Here is a 22,216-nt window from a genome sequence, read left to right as displayed (position 1 = left end):
AGGGAGAAAGACGAAGGTAGGTGTGCACGTGCTATTTATGACTCGTGCCTCCGTTTTTAAAAGAGAACAAAACGGATCAACTGGCACTGTCGGCGAAAAGGCTCAAAAAGAACACCAAACAATAAAATACAACATGTCTCACGTCAAACGTCCAATGCGCAGACATCATGTCAATATCCTTACGAAGTTGCCTCCAATGTAGCAAGACTTGCCAAGCAAACACTACCAAACACTCCTCGCCAGGATTAGGATCACAATGTGTAGATTGGACACAATGTGCACAATAGTTCCTTCGAACGCCCACACCATATCGAAATGATGATTGATCCCTTTGTGTTTGTTAGAGGTAATCAAAACACACTTTGCAGTTTACAATGATGATAAAGTGTTTATGAGAGACACGATGTGCACAGCGTCGACAAAATCAGAGTTACCATCTAGAACAGCAAAGATGAAGTGGCTTACTTTATTTGAAGGCGCAATCCTTGTTGATGAGGCCACGATGTGATGAACAATGGTGGAGTGCTGAGGGTCACACAAGCTGTCACAGAAACTGGAAAAGACAAGAAGTACAAGCAGGCTGGAGGTGTCTTCTTACATTTTTGCAGGTTTCCTTTGAAGATGTCTTGTTTCAAGAGTCTTTTAAAACACGCGTAGTTTCTTTTGATGAATCCTCGCAGAACCTTAGACTCAGGAATACATGTTGATGAATGGTTGGCTTACGCTCACGAAGGCACAGCTCACGACCAAGGTGATGTAGAGTGCCAGGCTTACCCTCACTGAGGGCACAGCACGGGAACCGACTAAAAAGCTGATGCGGGCGACCGATGTAGGGGTCACTGGTGGGGCTGACGTGGCAGTTTGATGGTAGTACGCAAACAGGTACAGAAGAAGATTGCTAGAGGTTCCCAGACACTTCCACTTGAACTTGAGAGGTAGAGATTGCAGGTTCTTTTTTAAGTCGTCGCCAATAAAATGTAGTAATCAAGTCCACATCCAGAATGAAGTTTGAAGTAGATTTATTGAAGTTGGTTTCAGGATATTGGTTCAGGAGTATTCAGGAGAGAATCAGCCCCGCCAGGAGCAGCCAGCAAGGCGCTCAGCCCTTCTCCAGCTGTGGCTTTCATAGATGAACATTCCACATTACATCATCTCCACAGTGTTCCACTGGAGAAGCAGTGGATGACATGAACAGCACTAACACCAAGATACCATAATTTCCAATCACAGAATGTCCCAAATATCCTTAAAAGTGGACTCGCATGCCATTTGTCTCCCAGCCATGGAGTTTCTGTCATCAGCACTTCTCCTCTCTTTTTCCACAAAAGCAGTTCAAACATGAATGGCAAAATATCATAGTTTGCAAATGTTTTCCACATAATTATGGCTCTGCCATATTTGCCACATAATACATCATCTACTGCATCATCTAACGATTTTATGTAATAAATTGTTCATAGCTCAAACACATCAAAAGTTACTAAAAAATGTGACTTGTGCTGCTGTGAAGTGGAGGCCCCTTTGCAAAGGTTGACTGGTCACCTCTCTCACGGCTGCAGTTGTATGTTGCACTGGTACTAATAAGGAGAAATCTTTGCAGAGACTGTTAGCAGAAAATGCACAACACCACTAATACCAGTGTAGGGTTTCAGAGCACTTTACACCACACATATTACACAGAGACAATCAATCATACGTGTGTAAATCACTGTATAGGAAATGTTACATAAGACAAATTAACCCTTTTTTCATCATTAGGATAGTCAAAGACTGGGGAAAAAACCCATAACGCTGTAATCTAATACCTTGCAGTTTGCATGCAGCTCTTACATGACAGTTAATAGCTCACTGTTCTATGTTAGGATTGTAACTTATTAACTGCAAGTAACAATAGGGTCTCTCTGACAGCAGTAACCCACTGACCTATTTATATTATGTGCACTTTGTGATCTGCATGGTGCATGTTCTTTGCAGCAGGCACATTAACCCTCCGCGCTTCCTTTCCATGAGTCAAAACGTCCACTAGACAAAACACCATCTCTCTCTACTAAGAACATTAATCACTGGAGTTATTGTTAGACCTGTCAGCCCTAGGGTGGTCTCCCCCTGTATTTTTGACCGTGCCTCATTTTTTCCACCCTGATTTTTATGTTGGACTTAGGTCTCCGGGCGCCTTTTCATTGCCAATCAGTGTTAAGGTGCAGGTGCTCCCTTCTCCCAAGATGGCTGCCACAGGCCCCTGCTACTGCAGAGTGGCCTTTCTAGTAGCACCCTAGCTGCCAGGAGCTGGCTGGAACCCCACAACAATGTTGCGACACCAGCCCTCCTTTTTTGTCCCATAGGTAGAATGGGGAAGCTCCTGGAATGTGCTGGAACCTTCTAGAAGGGAGGTGGGGTTTTTACTTTTGCCGCCTTAGAGAGTGGTCACCTGACCTAGGGCTACTTAACAGAGGGAGGGAACATTTTCTAGTCAGTTGGTCGGTTGGAGTAAAGCAGACCAGGGGAACCCACGCAGGAGTTTTAGGCAGTAGGGCCTAGTGAGGGACTTATGCCTCTGGAAGTGACAGGGCTTAGGTGCTGCCTTTCAAGTGAGTGAGGGATCCTGTACAGCCCACTGATCTAGCCCAGCGGTAGGGGAACCCTGGGGCCATCTGCCAAGCTTGACTAGGAGGGAACTAGTCACCAACTCAACCCCCCCCCCCAAGGAACAGAACCCCTAAGGGCGCCAGAGCCATCTGCGCCAATAAGAACGCTGAAACTGAAAGCTGAAACTTAATGCTGAAACTGAATGCTGAGACTTCATGCTGAAGCTTAATGCTGAAACTGAATGCTGAGACTTCATGCTGAAACTTAATGCTGAAACTGAATGCTGAGACCTCATGCTGAAACTTAATGCTGAAACTGAATGCTGAGACTTCATGCTGAAACTGACTGCTGGACTGCTGGGGGATCAACCAGGTACTAGCGCTGTGACCCCTGCGCTCCCCGACCTTGCCTGGGATCCCCCGAGCCAGCTGAGCTCACCGCCGTCCCCTCTTAATTTGTACCCCCCCCCGGCGCGGGGACCAGAGGCGCACTCACCGCCGTGGCCCAGGGCCCAGAAGCCTGCCCCCCATCGAACCGGGGCCCGCGGAGAAGCCCGGGGCCCCGCCGCTGCCGTCGCAGCTATTGCCGAAGTCGTGGAAGGCCTGGGAAGGCCGTGAAGCCGTCTTCTGTCCCCACATGACGAGGGCGGACTGCGCGTCGCCGCCCCCGCCGCTGAGCGCTCGAATGCTGGGCTGCGCCCCCGCAGGCCACACTGCCATTGGCGGCCGCGGGCGCGGGCCCCTGAAGATCCCCAGGAGAACTCGCGGAGCTCCCCGGCCACGTCTGGCCCGACCGGGAGCCCCAGAGCGTCTACCCGCAACAGAGGACGTCGAAAGCAAGGTAACCCCCGGGGTTGGGAGGTAGCGTGGCGGTGCTGAGGCCTGGGACTCACCCCCTGTCCCCCGGGAGGCTTGTGGAGGACCCGGTGCGCCCCCTGACGATCGGGAGCCGCACCGCACCGACTGGCGGCCGCTCCCTGGTGCCCAGCCAAGACTCTGATTCCCCTCCGTGGGATTGTCCCCTTGCTTCTAGACTGCCGCGTACTCCTCACATCCAGGGAAGAGACCCACCCTGGAGAAGGGGACCGTTTGCTTAATGCCTGTTTATCACGAGTAGCGCTGTGTTCTCAAGTCCTGCTCTGAAGTGCTTAATGCCTGTTTATCACGAGTAGCGCTGTGTTCTCAAGTCCTGCTCTGAAGTGCTTAATGCCTGTTTATCACGAGTAGCGCTGTGTTCTCAAGTCCTGCTCTGAAGTGCTTAATGCCTGTTTATCACGAGTAGCGCTGTGTTCTCAAGTCCTGCTCTGAAGTGCTTAATGCCTGTTTATTACGAGTAGCGCTGTGTTCTCAAGTCCTGCTCTGAAGTACTTATCGCCTGTTCATTACGAGTAGCGCTGTGTCCTCAAGTTCTGCTCTGAAGCGCTAGTATTGTCATGAGCAGCGGTATGTTCGCAAGTCCTGCCCTGAAGCGCTATTAGTTTCTCAGGTGTGGCGCTACGTTTTCCAATCCTATTTAGAAGCGCTGATAGTTGCTAGATACCACGCGAGGTGCCCACGGCAGATTGTGAAACGCTAGTGGTGGGAGGGGTGCAGCGCTCTGGTTAACTGCTGTGTTTACCGCTCCCCCAGGTTCGCCAGGTATTGCCAATGGAACTATGAGGAAGTGCTCTTGAATCAGACGCTAAGGTATTCAGGTATTGCCTATTGCATCATAATGAAGTGCTGGTGAATCTGACGCTAATGTATTCAGGTACTGCCTATTGCACCATAATGAATTGCTGGTGAATCTGACGCTAATGTATTCAAGTAATGCCCATCACAATCTAATGAACTGCGTTTGCATCTAACTTGCGTAGATAAACTTGACTGATTTTCATTGAACCTACTGTGTGGCGTCCATTATTGTGTGCGTTTCCTGCTTCAGGGGATGTGTGTGTTGTATGGTCGCTTTACACTTAAGCCTTCGGGTGCCCAACCGCTCGAGTCACGTTACCCCCTTAGGGCCCGGTGATCCCAGGTCTTACAGTTATCATGACATTTTTATTGTTGCTGAAAATTGTTGGAGGCCAGGAAGGAGGCAGCAAGTGCTTTTAAAACCATATTATACTTGTAAACACGATGCCCCCACCTGAAGTCAGCACAAGCCGCAGGTCTGTGCATGTAACAGCGGTGGGGCCAGGTAAGGGGGGATTTCGAGGGACAATGCTGAGGGAAAAATAATGATTTATTTAATTTTTCATTGACATTGTGCCTCGAAATCCCCCCATTACCCGGCCCCTCTGCCCCACCGCTGTTACCTGCACAGGTCGCAGCTGGTCAGCGCCTGGTGCGGTCGCACTTCCCTATAGCCACTCTGCTCAAGTGTCCTGTGACCTCAGTGACAGAGTTACTATCACTCTTGGCTGTGCTGCTTCGTAGGCCTGCCCGCAAGACTGGAGGTGAACTTCAGTATGGATTGTGGTGGACAGGCCTTCAAGGTTAACCCACACCTGCCACTGCTAGGGTCCACCTGCTGGTGCTAAGGCACCAGGGCTTTTAAGATCTTGCTGGGCCTTCTCAGGTCTAGCATGGGAATGTGCGCCCTCAGGGGGAAGGGTCTGGTGGACTGGTCATGAAGGCTGAACCTGGTTCCCCAGTTCCAAATTCAGCAGCTCTGATCATGCTGCCACATCCTCTCCCCCACTGAACACCATACTGCCTCCCTGAGAGAAACTTGCACTGCACTGACCCGCTATAAACACCTGGATGCGACTCAATTCAAATTACACACTAATTAGGAGCAATATGCTCCCTAAAAAAAAAAGTAACAACATCCTAGAAAAAGCAAACACGCATAGAGAATGCAAGATTAAGAAACGTGAAACGTAAGCAGGAACAACATGGTTACCTTTTTCTTTTTACACTCATTATTCAAATATTAGTGAGTGCTTTTGCCTGAAAAGTTAAGGCCATGACTACAGGGCCCAGAAGGGACCCGTTTCAATGCCCATTGCTTATATCATTACAAAACGTAAGCAGTATGGTTTAAAAAGACCGCATCCCTGAACACACAGCCGCTGTACACATTTTGATTTCCAATTCACCCATCAAGCAAGTATTTCTTTACCTCCAGAAATAGTGCAGTTTCTCACCCAGGAGAAACAATGTTGTTCAAAGAGAGAAGAGAAAACAAAAGGAGCGCTTCACTGGCAAACACTGTAAAGTTGCGCTGTGTTTGGGTGTGAATAAATCAATCTGGCCACCTTGCAACCACTCTGTCTTGCTTTAGTTGGTTAGTTAGGTAATTTTCATATTTTGAATGTTTTATTTCTCTCCACCCTGAGGCTGCACTTAGAAATTGAAAATGTCAGAACAAAACGAAGTTTCCAGCAAGTGTTTTTTAGGTCTCGCCTACGCAGCGTGTATGCGCTGCTTAGGAAGGAGACCTCTTGAAATCGATTCAGCTTTGCAGGCAAAAACGTGCACGCGTTGCATTGCTTTCAATGGCAATGCATGCACGTTTGGCAATACCCTTGCGGGCAAGCATTTATCGCGCTCGCTCCCGCAAGGTAAACGCTGCGCGTCCCTGCTCTCAGCTAACTTTCGCGGCCGCGGGGCTTGTTTTTTCAATGCCACAAATCTGTGTCTGCGCAGATCATAGGTTTCCAGTGCAGTAGGCGCAGTACCCTTGACGGCTGATGCATCTTTGAAGTGACTGGGTGTGGTTTGGACAGACTGCCCATGACAGCGTTCAGCGTATAGTTCTTTTTCTCTAGAAGCAGCGAACGCATTTCTTTACTCAAGAAGTCTGCGCCCTTCTTTCTACCCCAAAGGATCGAACCAAAGTTCTTCCTAACCACGATGTTCCGACTGTCTTTATGTCTACAGTCTATTTGTTGCTTTGTTTTCCTTAGTGGGTTTTAAAATACAACAGCCGTGCTGCATCGCCGATCTCCCCTCTCCGGGGTGAGCGCGCAGGCGTCTGCTTCGGCATCCAGTCATCAGGAATTCAGCCTCTAGCGAGGAGGCCTGCAGTGCCAGGGAGGGGAAGCAGACCGTCTCCGGCTCTTAGGTGGACAGTCCTACATACTGGAAGTTTTGTCAGGGTCTCCCCAGTCTTTCTCGTTCCATCCTGGCTAGAACATTCAATAAATCAATCATTGTGTAAGAAAAGGGAAGCACGCAACTAATGCTACAACCTCACAAAACATATGCACAGTCACAATTTGTTCTGAGTTTATTCACCTTCCTAAAGGACAGAAGACTGACATAACTTGCTGGTCCTTCGGTTTGGCTCGAAGTGCTGCAGCCTTACACCTGCTAAGGATTGAAGGTTAGTCCTTGGTAATAGTGCCTAATTCACTGGACAGTCAAGTCCTGCACAGGCAGCCGGCAGCCCCCAGACAACCCACTCGAATAAGGCATACGTGTAGTCGGTTTCCCTCTAGGTACGCCTCTGAAAACGTGAGTTAGGGCTGGGGGTGTCAATGAAGGTGGAATCAGAGCTTAGTGAGAGAGGTCAGAAGGTGACAGTAAGAGCGAGACGGCATATATAGCAGTGAGGGGCACATCATAGGGACAGCACTGAGGCAAGGATTCATAAGGCGGCAGAGTGAGAGAGGTCAGAAGGTGACAGTAAGAGCGAGACGGCATATATAGCAGTGAGGGGCACATCATAGGGACAGCACTGAGGCAAGGATTCATAAGGCGGCAGAGTGAGAGAGGTTGTAGGATATGCTATGGTTCTGAAGAAATCTTGAACCCCACTTGGGCTACCAAGCACTTTGTATGTATTCTGATTTCCTGGGTCCTATGGGGTTTATTCCCCCTGGGGCTTGAAGGACACGCCCATTCAGCCCTTGTGCTTCTGCATAGACAGGCACAAACGAGGGCCTATTCGTGCTAACTGCGACAGAGTCAAGATCTGTCCACTCGAGCCACACACTTACCCTGTTCAGTTCCTTTTGATTAGGCCACCAAATAAGGTGGCAGAGAGCAGTACATTCTCTTTACAGGACCCTAGCCAATAACCTAGATCAGCAGACTATCCAACCAGGCGTGAAATTACCGGATAATCTATTCAGCCAAACACTTGAGATCACGTCATTAGCGCATCGTCATTTTTGGGTTCAAATCTTTTTGTCTGCAGACAACTCATATTGGTTTGTTTTTCATTCAGTAAAACATTAAAAAGGAGCTCACGGGCCGCGCAGAATAGGAGGGGCTGTGAAGGCGGCGCGCCTTATGGAAGTGTCAGTGGGGGATGGTGAACGTTTACTTTAAGTTCTTGCTTTGAGATGTGCTTGGTAACGGTGAATGGAAGGCTTTGTTTAGATCACTTCTCTCTATAGCCCAGGATAACAAGCATTGGCATAGCCAATAGACCTGCCTTTGGGACCTTATAAGTGTTTAGCCAAAGGCGAGACCTATTGGCTATGCCAATGCTTGTCTTTTTTGGATCCATTTTGCAGGGGAGCAAATAAAGAAAGAAGGAAAGAGAAGGTAATACCTGTTTCTTGAAGTCTCGGTTTTCACTAAATGAGGAGGAGTGAGACATAAAGAGAGGGAAGAGGGGGAACAAGGAGAGGGGGGCAGCTGCAAGTGAGTCATGGGAGTCATGTTTGTTCCCTCCCTGTCTCCTGTTTGCCGTGCCTGCCCGGACAGGAGTTGTGCACGCGCACGGCGTCTCTTTTTCTCACGGCGGACTCAACAGGGCTTCGTTAATTGGGTGTTAGATGTATCGGTTTCACTTTTGCATTTCGCTGCATCTCGCCGTATCTCGCCAGTGGAGTGTTTTTGTAAAAAATATGTCACACATGCCATGCAACACTTCATTTACTACTTCCTTTATTGTGTGGGAGGTACGCTCTGAATCTTGTGTCTGGCCTCGGCCATTGACTAAGGGCTGCCTCGTGCCACCTCCCACGGCAATCATTTTCGGTTTACCGCCGGTGCCCGTGAATTCAGGCAGCTTGACAGAGTCCTCTCCTGGCAGCCGCTTCAAACGAACCAGACGCCGGATGGTCGGTCATAGGTCATCACTCCGACCATGCCCTACACCGCACTCTCCCGATCGGCCTCAGCAATACTGAATTGTCTGCGGGAAGTCCGGCCTGTGCTAACACTACACTCAGACCTACGCGAGCAGAGCCGGGCGCACCATAATGGTTGTGGCTGGCAGCGCCACCCGCAAACCACTGAGCTGCTGCTGGCCTTCATACTCGTGGACCCCACGGCGCACTGTCTAGCAGGAGACAAGGCGTGACCTCCCCTCGCAGCACCACGTGATGTCAGCCTGTCTCGGAGCTGCGTCAAGTGACTCAGAGCTGCGCAGGCAGCACGGCACCCGGGAAATCTAATTGAATAAGTATAATACATTGTAGTACTGACTGCGCAGCCTTATTTCTCAGCTGCTGGCAGTCCTGCGAAGTACCACAGAGTGTCCCAAGCCTGTGGGAGCAGCGTGCACAGCCACAGGCGGCGCACTGCCTGCTACTACATACAGGTATGCAGGCTTCAGTGACAACAATCATATCATGCAAATATGCGTGACAATGCATTTCAGTGATGCCGAGCACCACACTGAAATGCGTTAGTCTAACGCCTAATGCATGATACTTGGCAGAACTGTAAAACCTGCACTCGATCTGAATTTTCCTAACAGAGCCAAACCATTATAAACCACCGCACAGACCACATGAATCTCACTCTTTACAAGGAATTCTGAGGAAGGTGAAGGTCACGTCTCTCGCTGACTTCCCATGCCTCGTTGGCAAGCGGGCTCAAGGGATAGGCATTTCAATCACTGGGAGTATGTTTAACTCAGACGGAGAAAATCCTATTAAAGAACGTCACATTGCTTAAAAGGACTACTACTGCTCAACACATGCATCTCACTCAATGGAAGGTCCTCTTCTTTAATAGAAGCCTATTTTAATAAAGTGTGGTCTATCTCACTCACATGAAGGTTGTCTCTTTTAAAGGGAGGCCATCTAAATCACTAGAAGGCCATCTCACTCACCAAAAGGCTTTCTCACTCCCTTGAAGACCATCTCTTTCAATGGGATCACATGTGAACCAATAGAAGGTCGCTCATTCATTGCACGTCTATGTCCATCATTTGAACGTGTGTCACTCATTGTAAAGGGTACATGGAGGGGCGTGCGTGCTTCGTGTTAGTGGCCTGTGGTTTGGAGTGGTGGCCCGGATGAGGGGAGTTGGTTTTCGGGGGAGTTTTTGACCCTCACGTTTGTTGAACCGAGGGCACCAAGTTGGGAGGAAGAGGTTGGGGTATTGGATTTGCCGCTGGGATGGACCCAAAGCAGGATGCTATTTGTCAGAGGCCCTTCAGGAGTTGGTGCAGGGACTTACGTGAAGTGTTTTGGTGGAGCGGTGGCCGTGGGGCCTGCTGGTTGTGCATTTGAGCTAGTGGGTTGGTTGAGGAGCTGATGGAGGGGTCAGTGTGGAATCAAGTCACAACACCATCAATTATACCAGGCTTCTGTGGAAAGTCAAATTATGTTCAGGAGTCATAGGATAACAATGTTCAGGTAGAATAGACATTTCTATCCCTGTGGGTAAGGTTCTGTGTATAATATATTTAGACTGTAGTTTAATAGAAAGGGTCTGGTGTGGTTAGTGGCTTCCTTAGTGTCCTATGACCTGGAAATAGATGGCATCCTCCATATTACTTGTCGTGTGGGCGGAGGTGTTTTTTTGCGATGTGTCATGCCAGATGCTGTTGGTGAAATGTGAGGATCGGATGGATGGATGGAGCCCAGGTTTTACACATGGAATCGGACGGGATTATGAAGTGGTACCGCTGGCGCCATGAGAGGCGAAGCTTGGCGTGCCTGATGTTCGACATTACCTATAGGTTATTACCCATTATTGCAGATGTGCATCAATGGTCGTCGTTGTATACTGCTGCCTGCTTAAAGGTTCTAGGGAAGAGTTTCAACTGGGGTCATCCCAGTGGCTTGGACCCAAGTTAAAAGGGGGGAGGGGAGAATGCCCATTGGTGTGGGGGGAAGTGGTCTCTGAGTGACTTCATGTGTGAGTGGGGATAGATGATGGGGGGAAGTCTTTCACATTGAGGAAAGGAAAGTGCGTCTGTTATGTTGCAAAGAGTGTGTGCAAGTCAGGCCACTAATTGGTCTCATCCTCTTGCAAAGACGCCGCCACCGCCTCCCTCTTAGGGCATCAGCAGCCCACGTTTTTATCTGGCGCGGTAGTTGAGGGAAGCTTTAGGTTCTGTTTTCTACAGCCGTATGCCTGGAGGGTTGCGTCTACAAGTTTGTGTTACTGCAGTCATTATAATATATGTATTTCACAAATTGAAACGACTTACTCATTATATAACACCTTGCTAAAAAAAAAATCATTCATCCAGGACAGCTGACACTTAGATAACAGAATTAATCATTTTAATCGAATGCATTGCTCATAGATGTTTGGATCCTATGCTGCCCCTTACTTAAATGTTTCTAAACTTTAGTGTTCATGTAATGGCAGGAAGACCTTCAGCTGTTTAGACCTGCCTTTGTGCCTGATTACATCCGAGGAGCCCTGCTGGGATTGCAAAAGGTCATTTGCCGTCGGCGCATCTTTCATTGGGAGATCAGTATTGTTGTTTCAGAAATGACCCAATATTTTATGAGGTTTCTCTGGTGTTTGCACTTCCAGAAAGCACGTGCAGATTTTGACCGTCCGTGGCTCTTGTGCAGGTTTTCTGTAATAGTTCTCCCATTTAGGCATCATAGTTTGGGAATAGGCCAGGTAAGTATTTGAGTTGAAAGTCCTTCTTGATTTTGGCATCAAGCTTTCTTGCCATATATTTTGCTTCATCTATGAATCGTTATGCTAGGGACTGCCATATTTCTTGACAGTGGATGATTTTGGGGTTGAACCCTCTGGGTTTACGAATGCTCACGATTACCCAAAGGGGTGTCCTAGCGCTGCAGAGAAAAACTGAAAAACAGACCGCTTAAATAAGTAAAAAATAGACTCATGAAACTGAAGAGGGAAACTTTTTCAAGGATTTACAGAAGGAGTGAAGGTTAGTGCTGCGCCTAAGGGAAGGTGAGAGAGTATTTCAGTGTTTCTGGCTGCCAGCTAGGAGTGGAAGAGAGTGCGCCTATCCGGGTTTTCTGAATTTCAGGGAGCCAAAGTAGATGGTGAGAAGCATAACCAAGGACATGAGAGGGAACATATAGCTGAAATAGCCTTTAAAAGTATAGGGGGCAGTTTTTCTAGAATTTAAGAATTGAAGGGGAAGTGAGGAGACCGGATTATAGTTACTGGGAATCTAAGGAGCCGAATAAGGTTTCTTGAGGAGTGGGACTACCAGAGCCTGTTTCTTGGCCATCAGAAAATGGGCCTTGGCAAGTGAGTGGTAGTAGTGGTTTGTGAGCACTGAACAAATCTGTGTTTCACCTCTGGCCAAATTAGACCTGGGAAAAGATCAGGGGTAACAAGCGCTATATCAATACAAACCTTTTTTCCTCTTCTATCCTTTCTAATCCAAATAACTGACTAACCTAGCCACCACTTAAATTACTTTCATATTTCACTATACTAATTCAACACTAATCATCTATGGGTCTCGGAGTAGCGTGCTGAAATCATTACATTGATCTTAAAATAGATTTACGAATATCGTTTCCATTAATGTTACTGGCTTCTTAAATTTTTCGGTAATAATGTTGTTACAATTTTCTAATGCAATATACAGAATTATTATATACAATATTCAGAATTATTATTGCCCTATATTTTTTCAGGTACAATAGAAAGGATCAAAAATGGCAGAGAGGAAAAAACTAGAGAAATAGAACTATCCAAACTGGACGGGTCCATTGAAAAACGTCTACGTACTCCAAATAGTTCTCTTGAAGTTGCTTGGGCATCGACTTCAACCTCAGAAAAATATGTCGATATAGGCCTACCAGACAAGGACATAGAAGTTAACAGCCGAGAGCAAGAAGAACACGTTGTAGTGGATACTGCGAAGGAAAACCTTGAAAAAGAAGATGGTGATCAAAGTAAAAGCCCGAAAGTAACTGAAGAAAGCATTGAAATAGATCATTCAGACCCTGCTTCCTGGGAAGACTTACCAATAAGTAGAGACAAATTAGGAACTCTTTTGGTTGAAAAGGAGCCAAAACAAGTGAGCAAAAAATATGTTTTAGATGAGAAAAAAGGAAGTTTTCAGCTTTACATTATAAAAGAAAACTCCCAAATGGAGAAGAAGTTTACCGTGAATACCTCCAGTATTCAGTATCCACCGATAAGGTTTTCTGTTTTTGCTGCAACATATTTGGCGGAAATTCAAGTTCAAGTACAAGTCTCACTCAGAATGGATGCAGCGATTGGCATAACGTATCAGCTATTCTGTCTTCACACGAAAAGAGTGTTGAACATATTACCAACTTCCATAACTGGACGGGCCTGTATACAAGTCTAAAACAAGACGCAACTATAGATAGTGTTAATAAAAAAAGCTTAAAGAAGAAGAAAAGTACTGGCATCAGATCTTAGAGCGTGTAATATCTCTTGTAAGAGTTCCAGGTGCGCACAGCGTGGCCGTCCGTGTCAGCAGTGATGAACGTCATGCTCATGGCAACGGCAATTTTCTTTAGATTGTGGAATTGCTCGCCGTGTTTGATCGTATTATGAATGAACGTCTCAGGAGAATACAAAATAAGGGAGAAGACATGCTCACTATTTAGGCAACATTATTCAAAATGAACTGATCCAAGTGCTATCAAACGGTATCAAAGAGAAAATCATTTCATTGGTTAAAAAGGCAAAGTATTTTTCAATCCTTCTTGATTGCACCCCAGATATCAGCCGCACGGAACAAATGACCATGATCATCAGATTTGTGGACATCGTGCAATCTTCAGGAACAGAGGCATTTCAGTCTTGTGATGAAGAATTCCAAGAAAGCAGCCTCGTGCAAATAAAAGAACACTTTGTTCCACTTACCGAAACCACAGGTGAATCGATGAGTCATGTTCTGAGAAATCAGCTCAAAAGCTTGTCATTGCCAATTGGAGACCTACGAGGTCAGGGTTAGGATAACGGGAGCAATATGAAGGTCTGCAGAAGAAAATTCTGGATATTAACCCGTGTGCCTTCTATGTCCCCTGCAGTTCCCACACCCTGAACCTCGTGGTAAATGATGCTGCTTCATGTAGCGCTGAAGCAACAGCCTTTTTTGATGTAATTCAAAGATTGTATGTATTCTTTGCTGCGTCTCCACGCCGATGGGATATACTGAAACGCCATATACCATCTTTGACTATAAAACCTCTGAGTGATACTCGGTTTTCAAGCAGGATCGATGCCTTAACTCCCATCAGGTACCAGTTATCGCGTGTGTATGATGCGTTGTTTGAAATTACTGATGATTCGACTCTCAAAGGCTCTCTGGTACCATGACTAAGGTTGAATCCGAAGGTCTTCTCAACAGCCTATCTTCATTTACGTTTGTTGTGGCAGTTGTAACATGGCACAGTATATTATTTCAAATTAATTTGACCAGTAAAGTGCTGCAAAAGAAGCACTTTACTATTAAGAAAACAGTAAATGAGCTTAAAAATACAGAGGAGTATTTAGAAAACATGAGGAGTGACATGGAGTTTGAGCGAGTTGTGGTTGATGCTCGAGAGCTGGCTGAAGACATCGATATTGAGACATTTTTTCAGCCAGAGATGAGAAGGAGGAAAAGGAAATGGCTCGCTTACGAATCAGAAGATGAACCCATCGCTGACCCCAAAGAGAAGTTCAGAGTAAATTACTGTTTTGCAATATTGGACAGGGCCGGACTGGGAACCAAAACCGGCCCTGGCAAAGTGCTCTGCCGGCCCCCCCAGGGCTTGGGGGTGCCGCCGAGCTCTTTGCCAGGGCCGGTTTTCGACCGATTTTGTTACAGGGCCGATTTTGCAGCTAAGCTGCAAAAACGGCCCGGTTACAAAATCGGCCCCCAGGGGCCCTAAACCGGCCCCCACCAGTGCGGCGCACCGGGGGATTGCCCGGTGCCCGCTACGGCCAGTCCGGCCCTGATATTGGGCAAGGCAATAAGTTCTGTAAAAGAACTATTCACACAGTTGAATGAACTCGAAAGATTGTTTGGTTTTCTGTACAAACTATAAGTGACCTAAAGTTGAAAACTTCAAAAGAACTCATGGATTTGTGTATAACATTGGAAACAGCTCTAACCCAGCGTAGACCTTGAGAAACCCCGTCTTTTCTAAAGGACATTGACGCGGCAGCTCTCTGCTCTGAACTTTCAGAAATAAGTCATCAAATACCAAACATGCGAAACCCGAATATGTGCTGAACTATCTGTGCCAAAACAAGTTAGAAAATGATTTTCCTAATTTGTTCATAGCTCTTCGTATCCTTTTGACTTTACTGATATCAGTGGCAAGTGCAGAGAGGCGTTTCTCAAAACTCAAATTAATACAAATCTATCTGCGCAGTTCCATGAGCCAAGAGAGACTCATAGGACTAGCCACAATTTCAGTTGAAAAAGACATGGCTTGCCAGCTTGACATTAGAGATCTTCTTAAATACTTTGTTAAAATAAAGGCAAGGAAGGTACCATTGGATTAAGAGAAAGAACCCAAAACACCATTGAAGTTAGAAGAGAAAGTTAAAAACGAAATAAAATATCATGAAGAGTGCTTATTTAGTTATTTAATGTTTGATGTGTTTTATTGATTAATGTTGAATACAAGTTCTTTTATATCTAATGCATTAATTCTTCTAGCCTGGATGACAGGGGGAGAGAGTGATGGTAGTAAAAGGGAGGGGGCGTCATTAGGTCTCGCCTGACCCAGCGCATGCGCTGGCCTGGCGAGACTTATTGAGAGGGCTCCAAAAAGTGCTACCAGGCCAGCCTGGAGCTACAGTGCATGTGCGCGGCCGCGCGCCACGCTTTACCGCGATTACTTTTACTTTTGCGGCTGCTCATCCGCTTTGATGTTTGATCATGAACGCGATCGCGATCACTTTCACTTTCGCGGCCGCTTGGCATAGCCAATAGGTCTCGCTTTTGGGACATTATAAGTATTTAGTTATGCAACTGTTGCATGGCTAAACACTTATACAGTCCCAAATGCGAGACCTATTGGCTATGCCAATGCTTGTTTTTCAATTCTCACCTAGGGCAGCAAAACTCCTAGAAACGGCCCTGATTCCGGGGTTTGCAAGCAGGGGGCAGTCGCCTGTACATGCAGTCTCTCTCAGGGCTGGCTTTAGTGCTGGTGGCGCCCTGTGCGACAATGTTTGTTGGCGCCCCCCCCCCCCCCAATGACCACCTCCACCACGGATTCTCTCACTAGCACCCTTTAACAGTGACCAAGTCACCATAACCACACTCTCTCAGATGCATTGAATTAGATATATAGCGCCACTCATATCAGTGTAGGGTGTCCGAGCACTTTGCATCACACACACATTACACAGAGACAATCAATCATACGTGTGTAAATCAGTGTATAGGAAATGTTACATAAGCCAAAGGACTAAAAGTGTAGGAGTCACATGTCATCCATACTGTAGGCAGTATAGTTCAAGAGTGCTTGGTGTGGAGAAGCACAAACTCAGAGCCGAAAAAGAAAAAGCAAAGTTGAGAGTTTTCTTTAATAATAAGAATCGATTTCTAGCCAAATTAACCCTTTTTGTAACATTAATCAATGTTCTAATAATGTACACTTTGCAGTGTGTATGCAGTTCTAGGATGAAAGCTAATAGCTCACTATCCTATATTAGGACTTTAAGTTATAAATTGCAAGTAACAAAAGGATGCCTCTTTTGAAAGCAGTAACCTGCTGATCTGTTTACATCATACGCACTCTGTAGTCTACTTGGTACACGTTCTTTGCAGCAGGCATATTAACCCACTGCACTAACTTCACCTAAGTTAAAACCTCAACTATACAAAATGCTGATCTCTCTACGGGAAGATAATTAATCACACGAGTTATCTTGACATTTATGTGAGGCCTGGTGATTGCCAGGGGAAAGAAACGCTGCAGCAGGTGCTTCAAAAGCATAATAAACTTTAAAACACGGCGCCCCCAGGAAGCCAGCACCCGGTGCAGTGGCACTGGTCGCACCGCCCTAAAGCCGGCCCTGGTCTCTTTGCATCACGCCGGACTCCCTTCGAGTCATGTTTACAATTCTTTAAAGTCAGCACGTTCTCCCCGCGCTCCAGTTTAGGACCTGAACTGCGCGCACTGCTGACAGCGGTGAACCATCAGGCAGAGAAAAGTGCCTACACAGAGGGTTAGAAAGCGCCTAGACGTTCAGGTTCCACGGCCTTCACAGAGGTTAGAAAGCGCCCAGTAGTACCATCTTCACGGTCTACCCAGAGGTTAGAAAGCGCCCAGAAGTACCATCTCCACGGTCTACGCAGAGGTTAGAAAGCGCCTAGAAGTACCATCTCCACGGTCTACGCAGAGGTTAGAAAGCGCCCAGATTGTACACAGAGGGTTAGAAAGCGCCTAGACGTTCAATCTCCACGGCCTACACAGAGGTTAGAAAGCGCCCAGAAGTACCATCTCCACGGTCTATGCAGAGGTTAGAAAGCGCCCAGACGTACCATCTATCTCCAAGACCTAAACAGAGGGTTAGAAAGCGCTCAGACGTACACAGAGGGTTAGAAAGCGCCCAGACGTACCATCTCCACGGTCTACGCAGAGGTTAGAAAGCGCCCAGACGTACCATCTATCTCCAAGACCTAAACAGAGGGTTAGAAAGCGCTCAGACGTACACAGAGGGTTAGAAAGCGCCCAGACGTACCATCTCCACGGTCTACGCAGAGGTTAGAAAGCGCCCAAAAGTACCATCTCCACGTCTACCCAGAGGTTAGAAAGCGCCCAGACGTACCATCTATCTCCAAGACCTAAACAGAGGGTTAGAAAGCGCTCAGACGTACACAGAGGGTTAGAAAGCGCCCAGACGTACACAGAGAGTTAGAAAGCGCCCAGATGTACACAGAGGGTTGGAAAGCGCCCAGACGTACCATCTCCACGTCGGCCCCGGGGTTGAGGACGGCTCGGTGCCCTTCCTGGCGGGTGCCCATCACGGCGGCCTTCAGGGGGATCCGCGGAGCGCACTGGAGGGTGGATGCGATCGGCCGCTCCCCACGGGCCACCTCACACTGGCACAGCCGAGGCTGCACCTGGGTGTGCCAGGGCCAGGGGCCTGGCTCCTTAATCCAATCGCGGACATATTTGTTCTCACCTTACCCTGCCTGCTCACTGGGGCGCATCGGAGAGGCTGACCCTGCAGAGGGCAGCACGGCGCAGAGGGATCGCAGGGGCTGCGCCGGGAGTGATCGTCTCAGAAAGGTTTATTGCTGATGCCAGATCTCGTCAACGCGGCGGGGGGTCGCACCTCTCACAATGCTGCATTGAGGGGCCTCGGCGGGGGCTGGCTGCACGCACAGACGCGTGATCCACCCGGAAGGGAAACTCATCCGTGTCAGGAATCCCCCTTAGGGACAGCTGCAATATTTAGGGGGCCCTGGCCAAACGTATTTTGGGGGCCCCTATCGGGATCAGCTTTGAATTTATGGTCCAATTTCAGCTCTCGTGCGCCCTCTTGGGCCAGGGCAGTGCCAGTGCACAGTTCCACTGGTTCAAACGCTAAATGTGTTTACGGCCAATGTTCAGGAGCAGTGTGGTGCGGTATCACGGGCCAGGGCAACGCAGCAGCAGCTCGCCAATGCTACTGCCAATCACCCCGTGGCCCCCTCCCACCTGGCTCCAAAGCCCGGAACAGCCCCTCTCTCCACCTGGCTCCAAAGCCTGAAACAGACCCCCACACCACTTGCATCTGAAAACCTGGACTAGCCCCTCTCTCCACCTGGCACTCAAACCATGGAACTGCCCCCCTCTACCTGGCTCCCAAAGACTGGAACAGCCCCCCCCCCCCACTCCACTTGGCTCCGAAAGCCTGGACCAGCCCCTCTCTCCACCAGGCCCTCAAAGCCTGAAACAGCCCCCCTCTACCTGGCTCCCAAAGGTGTATGACAGAGGCATGCATGGCTGAGCCACGGGTGCCTCTACCCTGCAGCCCCAACAACGAATGCGTCTAAACAACGCATTTCTTTACCTCGCATGCCCTCCCCACGCTTGCCTTTACCATGCATGCCTTCCCCACGCATGCCTTCCCCACGCATGCCTTCCCCACGCATGCCTTCCCCACGCATGCCCTCCCCACGCTTGCCTTTACCATGCATGTTTGTGGTAAAGGCATGTTTAGTAAAGGGATGTGTGCTTAAGTTCACACCCCAGCCCCTCCGCCCTGAGTCCTAAAATCCAAGCCCCTGCCCTATAACCCAACTCGAGCCCTGAAAATGACCCCACCCCTAAAACCTTAAACTATCCCGACTCCCCCACCCTGAGCCCTAAATACTCCCCAGGCTTGAAAACTGCCCCTTACCCCCTGCCCTGAGCCCTGAATCTCTGCCCCTAACATAAAACCTACCCCAACCCGCCTGCACTGAGCCCTAAAAACTTCCCCCTGCCCTGAAATCTGCCTCTTACCCCTGCCCTGAGCCTTAAAACTCTGCCTCCTACCTTAAAACCTACCCTGACCCCAGCCACCTGCCCTGAGCCCTAAAACCAGCCCCCTCCCTCAAAACCTAAAACCAGCCCCCTCCCTTAAATCCTACTCCCCTTGGACCCCCCCTCCCCACCCTGTGCCCTACAACCAGTCCCCTCCCCTGCAATCTGTCCTTCGTGCAGTCCCTTCCTTCCCATTCCTCTCCCCACCAGCTTAGTAAGCTAGAACGCTGACTGACTTAACCACGTATATGTGTGGTTCAGGCGTATGCGTGGTTAAGGCATGCGTTGATTAACTTGCGGTGAAACAGAACGCGTGCTTGAAGCCACATTGTAAAAGCAGTATCCCACCTCTCAAAGCCTAAAATAGCCCCCCTCCACCTGGCTCTCAACATCTGGAAGAGCTCCCCCGCCACCTTACTCCAAAGCCTGGAACAGCCCCCTTCACCTGGCTCCCAAAGCCTGGAATTGCCCCCCTCCACCTGGCTCTCAAAGCCTGGAATTGCCCCCCTCCACCTGGCTCTCAAAGCCTGGAACTGCCCCCCCCCCCGACCTGGCTCCCAACATCTGGAAGAGCTCCCCTGCCACCTTGCTCCCAAAGTCGGGAATAGCACCCCTCCACCTGTCTTCCAAAGCCTGGTAAATCCACTCCTCCACCTGGCTTCCAAAGCCTTAAACAGCCCCCCTCTACCTGGCTCCAAAGCCCAGAACAGCCCCCCCACCTGGTTCCAAAGCCCAGAACAGCCCCCCCACCTGGTTCCAAAGCCCAAAACAGCGCCCCCTCCTCTCCACTTGGCTCCAAAGCCCAGCACAACCACCCCTTCACCTGGTTGCAAAGCTTCCCCCCTCTCCACCTAGCTCCAAAGCCTAGAACCACCCCCCTCCACCTGACTCCCAAAGCCTGGAACGGCCTCTCGGCTCCCAAAGCCTGAAACAGCCCCCCCACTCTACTTGGCTCCCAAAGCCTGGACCAGCCCCCCTCTCCACCAGGTCCTCAAAGCATGAAACAGCCCCCCTCTCCACCAGGTCCTCAAAGCATGAAACAGCCCCCTCTACCTGGCTCCCAAAGGTGTATGAGAGAGGCATGCATGGCTGAACCACGGGTGCCTCTCCCATGCCGCCCCAACAACTAATGCGTCTAAACAACGCATTTCTTTACCTCGCATGCCCTCCCCACGCTTGCCTTTACCATGCATGTTTGTGGTAAAGGCATGTTTAGTGAAGGGATGTGTGCTTAAGTTCAAATCCCAGCCCCTCTGCCCTGAGTCCTAAAATCCAAGCCCCAGCCCTATAACCCAACTTGAGCCCTAAAAATGACCCCACCCCTAAAACCTTAAACTATCCCGACTCCCCCACCCTGAGCCCTAAATACTCCCCAGCCTTGAAAACTGCCCCTTGCCCTCTGCCCTGTGCCCTAAAACTCTGCCCTCTAACATATAACCTACCCCAACCCCCCTGCACTGAGCCCTAAAAACTGTCCCCTTCCCTGAAAACTGCCCCTTCCCCTGCCCTGAGCCCTAAAGCTATGCTCCCTACCTTAAAACCTACCCGACCCCAGCCACCTACCCTGAGCCCTAAAACCGGCCTCCTACCTTAAAACCTAAAACCGCCCTCCCTTAAATCCTCCCCCCTTCCCCCCCCCCCCACCCTGAGCCCTAAATCTGGCCCTTCCCAGCTCACCTTACCTCACGATATACCTGTCATTTGTGCAGGTCCTCCCCTCCAATTCTACTCCCCACCCACTTAGTAAGCTAGAAGGCCGACTGCCTTAACCATGTATATGTGGGGTTCAGGTATATGCATGCATAAGGCATGCATTGTTTAACTTGCGGTGAAACGGAACGCGTGCGCTAAGCCACGTTGTGAAGGCGGTATCCCAGCTCCCAAAGCCCAGAAGATCACCTCTCCACCTGGCTCCCAAAGCCCAGAACAGCCCCCCTCCACCTGGCTTCCAACATAAGGAAGAGCTCCCCCCACCACCTTGCTCCAAAAGCCTGCAACAGCCTCCACCCCCTGGCTACCGAAGCCTGGAACAGCCCCCTCTCCACCTAGCTCCAGAGCCGGGAACAGCCCCCTTCCACAGGGATCCCAAAGCCTGGCTCCCCCTCCACCTGGCTTTCAAAGCCTTGAAATGCCCCCTCTACTAGGCTTCAAAGCCCAGGACAGCCCCTGCTCCACCTGGCTCCCAAAGCCCGGAGCAGCCCCTCTCACCCTGGTTCCCAAAGCCTGGAACAGCCTCCCCTTCACCTATAGAACAGCTCCCCCTAGCTCTAAAAGCATAAAACAGCCCCCCTCCACCTGGCTCCAAAAGCATAGAACAGCCCCCCTCTCCACCTGGCTCCCAAAGCCTAGAACAGCCCCCCCCCCTCCACATTAGAGCTGCGAGCTCTATCACAGAATTCTGCAAGAAACGTAAATCCTGACTATTCCACTAGGGCCTGGTCAGGGTAGCCCAGCCTTAGTAAGGCACCAGGATACCCCTGTGTGATATGTGCCCACACCACACAGCACAGCACAGTAACGGTGATATGTGCCCACATCCACACAGCAGCACAGTAACGGTCATATGTGCCCACACAGCATAGCACAGTAACAGTGATATGTGCCCACTTCCACACAGCATAGCACAGTAACGGTGATATGTGTCCACATCCACACTGCATAGCACAGTAAATGTGATATGTGCCCACACAACACAGCATAGCACAGTAACGGCGATATGTGCCCACACCACCCAGCATCGCACAGTAACAGTGATATGTCCCCATATCCACCCAGCATAGCACAGTAACAGTGATATGTCCCCATATCCACACAGCATAGCACAGTAATGGTGATATGTGCCCACATCCACACAGCATAACACAGTAACGGTGATATGTGCCCACATCCACACAGCATAGCACAGTAACGGCGATATGTGCTCACACCACACAGCATAGCACAGTAACGGTGATATGTGCCCACACCTCACAGCATTACACAGTAACGGTGATATGTGCCCACATCCACACAGCATAGCACAGTAACAGTGGTATGTACCCACATCCACACAGCATAGCACAGTAA

At 49.1% G+C, this 22,216-nt stretch overlaps 1 protein-coding gene across 1 annotated transcript in view; it reads right to left on the bottom strand.

Moving 5' to 3' along the window:
- LOC146788634 (putative cation-transporting ATPase 13A4) overlaps positions 1-17,958 on the bottom strand; it is a 330,096-nt gene extending 312,138 nt beyond the window's left edge. Inside the window, exon 1 of the mRNA XM_085635820.1 lies at positions 17,602-17,958. Within this exon, the coding sequence (XP_085491946.1) occupies positions 17,602-17,661 (60 nt within the window). The 5' untranslated portion in view covers positions 17,662-17,958. The remainder of the gene's footprint in view (positions 1-17,601) is intronic.
- Positions 17,959-22,216: the final 4,258 nt, after the last annotated feature.

This window comes from Triturus cristatus, chromosome 11 (assembly GCF_964204655.1).
Source record: "Triturus cristatus chromosome 11, aTriCri1.1, whole genome shotgun sequence".
Taxonomy (NCBI): Eukaryota; Metazoa; Chordata; class Amphibia; order Caudata; family Salamandridae; genus Triturus; species Triturus cristatus.
Note: the sequence above shows the minus strand (reverse complement) of the source record. Positions and strands in the feature narration are given on the sequence as shown.